The 6,952-nt window shown below is 52.3% G+C and overlaps 1 protein-coding gene across 5 annotated transcripts in view; it reads left to right on the forward strand.

The window, feature by feature from the left end:
- The first annotated feature begins 44 nt into the window (after window positions 1-44).
- ppp4r4 (protein phosphatase 4, regulatory subunit 4) overlaps window positions 45-6,952 on the forward strand; it is an 11,005-nt gene continuing 4,097 nt past the window's right edge. For 2 of the 5 annotated variants that reach the window (XM_008396984.2, XM_017302142.1), the window contains exons 1-16: window positions 54-582; window positions 1,506-1,579; window positions 2,592-2,694; window positions 2,779-2,926; window positions 3,044-3,117; window positions 3,715-3,821; window positions 3,891-3,998; window positions 4,071-4,192; window positions 4,263-4,385; window positions 4,491-4,630; window positions 5,043-5,162; window positions 5,238-5,315; window positions 6,010-6,093; window positions 6,252-6,425; window positions 6,508-6,613; window positions 6,707-6,854. In XM_008396984.2, the coding sequence (XP_008395206.1) occupies window positions 466-582; window positions 1,506-1,579; window positions 2,592-2,694; window positions 2,779-2,926; window positions 3,044-3,117; window positions 3,715-3,821; window positions 3,891-3,998; window positions 4,071-4,192; window positions 4,263-4,385; window positions 4,491-4,630; window positions 5,043-5,162; window positions 5,238-5,315; window positions 6,010-6,093; window positions 6,252-6,425; window positions 6,508-6,613; window positions 6,707-6,854 (1,826 nt within the window). In that variant the 5' untranslated portion in view covers window positions 54-465. Of the gene's footprint in view, window positions 583-1,505; window positions 1,580-2,591; window positions 2,695-2,778; window positions 2,927-3,043; window positions 3,118-3,714; window positions 3,822-3,890; window positions 3,999-4,070; window positions 4,193-4,262; window positions 4,386-4,490; window positions 4,631-5,042; window positions 5,163-5,237; window positions 5,316-6,009; window positions 6,094-6,251; window positions 6,426-6,507; window positions 6,614-6,706; window positions 6,855-6,952 lie in introns of all 5 variants that reach the window. The other 3 variants (XM_008396983.2, XM_017302141.1, XM_008396987.2) reach the window with 2 other exon arrangements.

Genomic DNA, 6,952 nt, shown 5'->3' on the forward strand with positions numbered 1-6,952 from the left:
ACAGACAGGTGAGACACAGACAGGTGAGACACAGACAGGTGAGACACAGACAGGTTCCTCGGTTCTGTGACTCAGATCTGTTCCTGTGTCACTAGAACCAGCTGTACCTGCAGGCTGGAACTGATTGGTCCTGGTCGGAACCTCTGGACCAATCAGAACCTCAGATCTTTAAAGGCTTCATATATGAAAATCTGAGATTATAATCTGGATTGATCAAATGAAGGGAAACTAAAATCTGGTTTCTGATTTTAGTTTCTTCACCCTGAGCGTTTGGACCAGTTTACGGTAAGCGGAAGTTGTGTGACGTCGGCTCCGCCGCGGACGGGATCTCCTTGGAAACGGAGAGACATCGCCTCCTCCCCCCTGTCCGCTCCCATCCTCTCGCCAGGGATGGATGGTGCTGAGCTCCGCCGCCCGCTCTCCCAGTAACAACCAGAGAGCGACTGGGCCGGTTCCAGTGAGCAGATGTTCCCCGGCAGGATGACTCTCAGCCCGCCCGGACCGCCCAGCGGGCCGCCGGAGGAGCTGCAGGAGCTGCAGGAGCTGGCCTTCATCGAGCGGCCGATCCGCAGGAGCCTGAAGGTAGGAGGGACCGGGAGCGGCGCTCACATGACGGGGGGCCTGATGAAAACGCTGCTGCTGCTGGTGCTGGTGGTGGTGGTGGTGGTGCTGGTGGTGGGGGGGGAACATGCTGGGTGAAGCGGCAGGAAGCGGAGGGAAACCCGCGATGTGCGCAGAGTGACGCAGTTTGTCGGTCTGTCCGCCGGCAGCGCAGAGACCCGGACGGACAGACCGGCTCCAGGATCTCCGCTCTGCACTGAGTCAGCAGAACCAGGAGAGATGCAGAAAAAACAATCAATCAATGATCGATCCGCCGGAGGACCAAACAGAGACAAGAGTTCAGCTGCTGATCCGTAAAAAACACAATTCAGTTCAAATTCACAGAAGAAGATCCGACACTTCAGAGTCTGGAACATGGACCAAGAAGGACCATGAAGGAGGAGGGTTACATCAGACATGAGGATGAAGGGATGAATGATGAGAACATGAGGGAGATGAAAACAAGAACAGAAAATCCAAGGAGAAGAATTAAAATACGAAGGAACAAAGAGATGAAGACATGAGCATCTGAACTTTAAACTCAAAGCGATCACCACTGTAACAACCTGAGGGTTCAGCTGCCTCATGTAGCCCATGGGGTCAAATTAAGTTCAATTTAGGCTCTATAGGGTCTATATGACGACATGCGGACCATGACAGTAAAACTTGTTGAACAGTGCTCCTTCTGCATGACCACCTGATTAATAATCAATCAATAACTGAACAGATGTAAAAGTTTCCTCTTCTGAATAGTGATGTGGGCGTGGCTTCAACATGAGTGGGCGTGGCTTCAGCATGAGTGGGCGTGACTTCAGCACGAGTGGGCGTGGCTTCAGCTTGAGTGGGCGTGGTGTCAGTGAGATGTAGGCGGAGCCTCAGAGACCTTTTCATGTTTCTTCTTTCAGACAGCGGAGGAGATCGATCAGCTGACTGTGGATGAAGACCTGAATGATGTGGAGAGAGCCGTTTACCTACTCAGGTGAGGTCACCAGGTGACTGATGAGGTGGGTGTGGTTGGAGTCCAGGTCATTATTATCCTGATGTGATGCAGGTGATGTACTGACCAACATCTCTGGGGGTTAAAATGGAGGATCTAAGAATTTACAGTCCACAGTCCAACAGCGTGGCAGCAGCAAAGCTAACGATGATCCTGGGCTGCAGGCCTCCAGGGTGACCTGCTACCTGGAGGTGTGGTCCTGGTCCAACACACCTGGCTCAGCTCCTCAGCAGCATCAGGTTCTCCAGTCCTGCTGATGAACTGGTTATGTTTTGCTGCTCTGCAGCAGAGACACGCCTAGCTGTAGGAAGCATCTCTGTGATGGGCTGAAGACCTGCACTGGCCTTCCCCGCCTCTCTGCCACTGACCACTGGAGAGAGGAACCAGAGAAACAAACATGCTAGCCTAGCGCTAGCAGCAGAAATGGCTCCTGGTCTTTAGCCTAAAGAGAAATCCTCCAACTGCAGCACATTGCATTCTGGGTAAATCCAACCAAAGCTAACCTGTTAGCCTAGCGCTAGCAGCAGAAATGGCTCCTGGTCTTTAGCCTAAAGAGAAATCCTCCAACCGCTAAAATCTGATGCCTCCATCTTGTTTCCATCTGATGAAGCAGGAAGTTGCTCTCAGTGTCTTCAGAGGGTTTTGTGTCGTTTCCTTCAGTGGTTCTTGGTGCAGCGCCCCCACAGGCCAGGAGGGGAACAGGCTGGTTGATGTAGTCCTGGATCAGAGTTCCTGGGATGCATTCTGGCCTCCAGCTGTCAGATTTCCGATGCCCTCCTCCTCCCGTCCTTCTTCCTTGACCCACTAAACTCTGCAGCTAATTAAACTCTGGAGCTAATCACCACTTCTCTCCCAGAAGATCTGAACTAGTTCACTGAACTGATTCCCAAACAGAACTCACTAAGCATTACAGAACCAGAGTCCAGATGTGCTCAAACTAGCTCCAGGTGTTTCTGTTCAGGTGTTTTTGAACTGCCTCCTCCTTTTTCCTCAGCGTGGGTCAGGAGGTCCAGAGAGCCAGCGTCATCAGCAACCTGCCGAGTCTTGTCCGCCAGAACCCAGCTGAGACTTTCCGTCGAGTTGTACCAAAAGTTCGGGTATGTACAATCTGAGGACGGCACAATCACTTGACTTCAAGAAAGGTTTCACTGCAGCTCACCTGTCCTACCTGTGTGAGCCAGGAGGTCTTGAATGGAGCCGGTGCTGAAATCCAGCTGGCAGCAGCGACTTCGTTTTTAACCATCCTGCAGGACGACATCATCCTGATTCACACTCACACCTACTCCATCCTGAAGACGGTGCTGCTCCACCTGAACCACCGGGACACAGGTAACCTCACCTGAGATCTGAAATGCTCTTTAGGCTTAACCTAAAACAATCAGACCTGATGTTACCTGCTGACACCTGGTCCTGATTGGATGGGCTCACCTGGTTTCTGTCTGTTAGTGGTGAGCAGCGCCTGGTTGGAGACTCTGCTGTCGGCCATCAACGCTCTGCCCAAAGAGACCATCAAACAGGAGGTCAGTGGTTCCTGAACAATGCTCAGGTAAACCGGGCCAGGTTCTGGTTCCACCTGTTGATCTGACGTATTTACATGACATGAAGCTCTGCAGTGGACTGGCAGCTTACAGAACATTCTAAGGTTATTTCATGTGTAAATCTTGCTCTTTCCATCATCACCTGGCTGAAAAACCTTTTATATCAAAGGGACAAACTTCCATCCAGTCCTCGATTTATTTTCCACGCCGAGTTTTTCCCTCCTTAATGTGTCTGTTCCCTCAGCCAGAAGGGTTTCTAGCACTAAGCACACTGAGGGATGAACAGTCTAGCTGAGCGGTCTTCATCTCCAGGCTTTCGGGGTCCTGCATTGCCAGATGTGTCCCTGGTCCAACGAACCTGAATCAAGCGGCTGAGTCACCTGCTCAAAAAGTCCAGCTGCCATCTGCAGGTCCAGGCAGCATGTGAAGACCCCTGGTCTAGTTCTGTATTGATTTGAATGTCCTTGTTAAACGTTCAGTGTCTGGGATGTGTTTCAGTCCGAACTGTAGGAGTGGGAGTACGTTGATGTGAAAAATCAAAGAGGGAGAATCTGTAGTTTGGTGGTTCTGTGTTCCCAGGTGCTGAATCCTCTGCTGTACCAGAGTCAGCTGTCTCACTCCCTTCAGGCTCGCCTGGCCGCCTGTCGCATTCTAGGAAAGGCTTCCTGCAAGTTTGACTCTCTCATGTGAGCGGCGCAGCAGAGTTGGTCTGAAAGCAGTTTGTCTCTCCTGCTGACTGAGGTTCTGTTTGTCAGAGTGAAGAAGGAGCTGCTGCCTTTGGCCCGTTCTCTGAGCCGGGACACGGAGTCCGAGGTCCGAGTCTGCATGTGCCGTCAGCTGGAGAGCATGGCCAGAGCCATCGGGTAAAAGGAAGTCAGCACCGTCAGCCCTTACCGCCGAGGTTCTGCCCCACTGACCCAGCATGTGTCCTTCAGGGTGGAAGACACCAGAACCGAGCTCCTTCCTGAGCTGCTGGAGCTCGCTGGCGACGAGGAGAGCAGCGTTCGCCTGGCCGCCTTCGACAGCATCATCAGCCTGATGGAGATGATGGACGGAGGTGAGTCCGGACCAAACCAGAACCGCTGCTCTCCATCAGCACCTTGTTATAAACCCCTCCTCTTTGTTAGATGACCGACTTCACCTGCTGGTCCCTCTAGTGATGTCAGCGTGTGACGCTTCATCACAGGTGGATGAAGGCGTCATGGTGTCGCTGTCGTTCCAGTTTGGGAAGCTCTGCAGTGGACTGGCAGGTTAGACCGCACAGTTACAACAGAAGCTTCAAAATCTGGGACGGTGGACGAGATCGTCCCTGAAGGATGGTCTGTCCAGGTGTGACGATGATCTCTGTGCTTCAGGTTCACTGTCAGAAGAGCAGAAGACGTTCCTGCTGCAGAAGTTTCAGGTTCTGTGTATTACCGGACTGCCGACTGAGGAAAACCAGATGGATGTTGGCGAGTCCACTCTGATCCGCTGTAACTGCTGCTACAACCTACCGGTACTCACAAACTCACTGACTCCCAGGGGTCTTTGGTGGTCCTGCTGTCACTTCCCCTTTCACAGGTTTTCAATCCAGAGTTTTAGGGTTGATGCCCTGTCCAGTCCACTTTGATCCAACTCCAGTCCATCTGCCTAGTCAAAGCCCGGCTTGTTTGGGAGGTGTGAATGCTAGCTGGCCTCTGAACTCTGGTCCTCCAAACCTCGGTCTGGGTTTGGTTAAACTCTGGTTTGGTTTTTCAGGAGGAAAACAGACTTACATCGGGTCCTTCAGTACTTTTTCAGTCCCAGAACCTTTAGTCTCTTTGGTACTGCAGCATTTCGGTACTGCTGGGCTTATCTGGCATCCTCACACTTACAGAACCTCTGGGCTCTTTAGTAGTTCAGGAACCGTTCCTCTTTTCTCTCTCCAGGCCATGGTGGCATTCGTAGACCCCGCCCACTTCCTGTGCGACATCCATCCGTCTTTTTCGGGTCTTTGCAGCGACCCAGAGGTCAGCGTTCGCCGAAGTGTAGCAGCCAGCTTCCACCAGGTGAGAACCACCTGTACCCCCCGTCTGCTTGGTGTTTCCTGTCACTTTACCTCACAATGTTGGCCTTTCTGACAGGTGGTGAAGCTGCTCGAGTCTAATGTCCATGTAGTCCACAAGGAGCTCCTGTTGCTGCTCCAAGACAGTGCCCTGGAGGTGAGAGGTCATGGCCATGTTCCTGTGATGTCACAGGAAATCATGTTCCCATATTTCTGAGTAAACAGATCCACTGGATCCAACTGGTGCTTTAAATGTTTTCCTCATTCCTGTCACTAGCGGTCCACACAGCAGAACTCCTGCTCGGTGTTGGTTGGTCTGCAGACCTCTTCAGAATGCTATCTCTCAGGAAATGCAGACCTGCCGAGGCTCACGCAGAAGAAGTCTGGACTTTATGGCAGTTTCAGCACCAAATTAAGATTACTGCCACCTAGTGGTGGCGACTCTGACTGCAGGAGGCCATTTCAATAGGAGCTACTGATCTGATTGATGATAGGCCTCCACCACTAAGTGGAGGTGAGACACGTGGATCGCCTGGCCATCCACTGGATCACCTTCTTCCTCTGCCCATTAGCACAGAGAGGTTAGCGTTAGCCAGCAGAGGAAGAAGACAATCCAGTGGGTGACCAGGCTATCCACGCTAACGCTAGTGAGTACTCTCCGTCTCATTTGCCAGTGGTGTCCACCTATCATTAATCAGGTCAGTAGCTTCAGAATGGATGCAGCTTCCTGGACCAGGAAGTAGCCACCGCTGAAACTGCCCCCTGTTGGTGTATGTTGGAAATGTTTTTTGACTCGATTTCAAACCTCCTGCTGTTTTTATGTTTGCGTTCTTCAACTGATGCTTGTTGAGGTTCTGGATGCGCTGATGAACCACCTAGATGAAACTCTGGAGCTGGTTCTCTCTAGAGGAGACAATCTAATCCTGGACAACAAGGTGAGGGAACCTAAGTTCTGCTCAGGTTCTTCCTGTGGTTCCTCAGTCTGAGTTCTGACTATTTTCTCCTCTGTTCCTGGATGGTTCCTCTTCTCTTTTCTGGATTCCCCTTCGGCGCTCCCATGGATCTCTGGTGGACTGTCTGTGGTTGGCCTCAGCTGCCAGAGCTGTTGTCGGCGCTGCTGTCGGCCGAACAGAAAGTTGGATCTTCTCTGCGTTGGCGGCTGCATGAGAAGCTGCTGCATCGCTACAGCTGCCTGTCCAGACTGCTGCCCGGAGAGCTGCTGCACCAAACCTTCTCTGCTCGGATCTTCATCATCCTCACCACCAACGTCAGCGCTGCCGGCGTCGCATCATCCCCTGGTGAGCCAGGTGACAGACAGGTAACTCTGCTCTGCTTCCTCCCGGCTGTAGAAAGTGCTCCCGGTACAGAAAGAGGCGGCTCGGACCTTCTGCACGTTCCTGCGCTACAACCGTAAGCAGGAGCAGCGTCAGGAAATGATGGAGCGGCTGATCCAAGGTCAGAGCAATTCTGCTGCAGAAACCCAGCTAAGCTAAACCAACCTGCTAACCTGGTCAGCTCTGTGGTCACACCGTCTGTTTCTGTCCTCAGATCTTGCTCAAGGCCGCAGCTACTGGAACCGCCTGAGGTTCCTGGATGTTTGTGAAATCGCCACAGAGATTTTCTCCAGAAAATACTTCAACAAACATTTCCTGATCCCAGCGCTGGAACTCGTCCACGACCCGGTCGCCAACGTCAGGTAGGGCAGTGCTGTCCTCTCTGAAGAGCTCCGATGTCTCACCTGTCCTCCTCCTGATGTCTCACCTGTCCTCCTCCTGATGTCTCACCTGTCCTCCT

Source organism: Poecilia reticulata, linkage group LG21 (assembly GCF_000633615.1).
Source record: "Poecilia reticulata strain Guanapo linkage group LG21, Guppy_female_1.0+MT, whole genome shotgun sequence".
NCBI classification, from domain to species: Eukaryota; Metazoa; Chordata; class Actinopteri; order Cyprinodontiformes; family Poeciliidae; genus Poecilia; species Poecilia reticulata.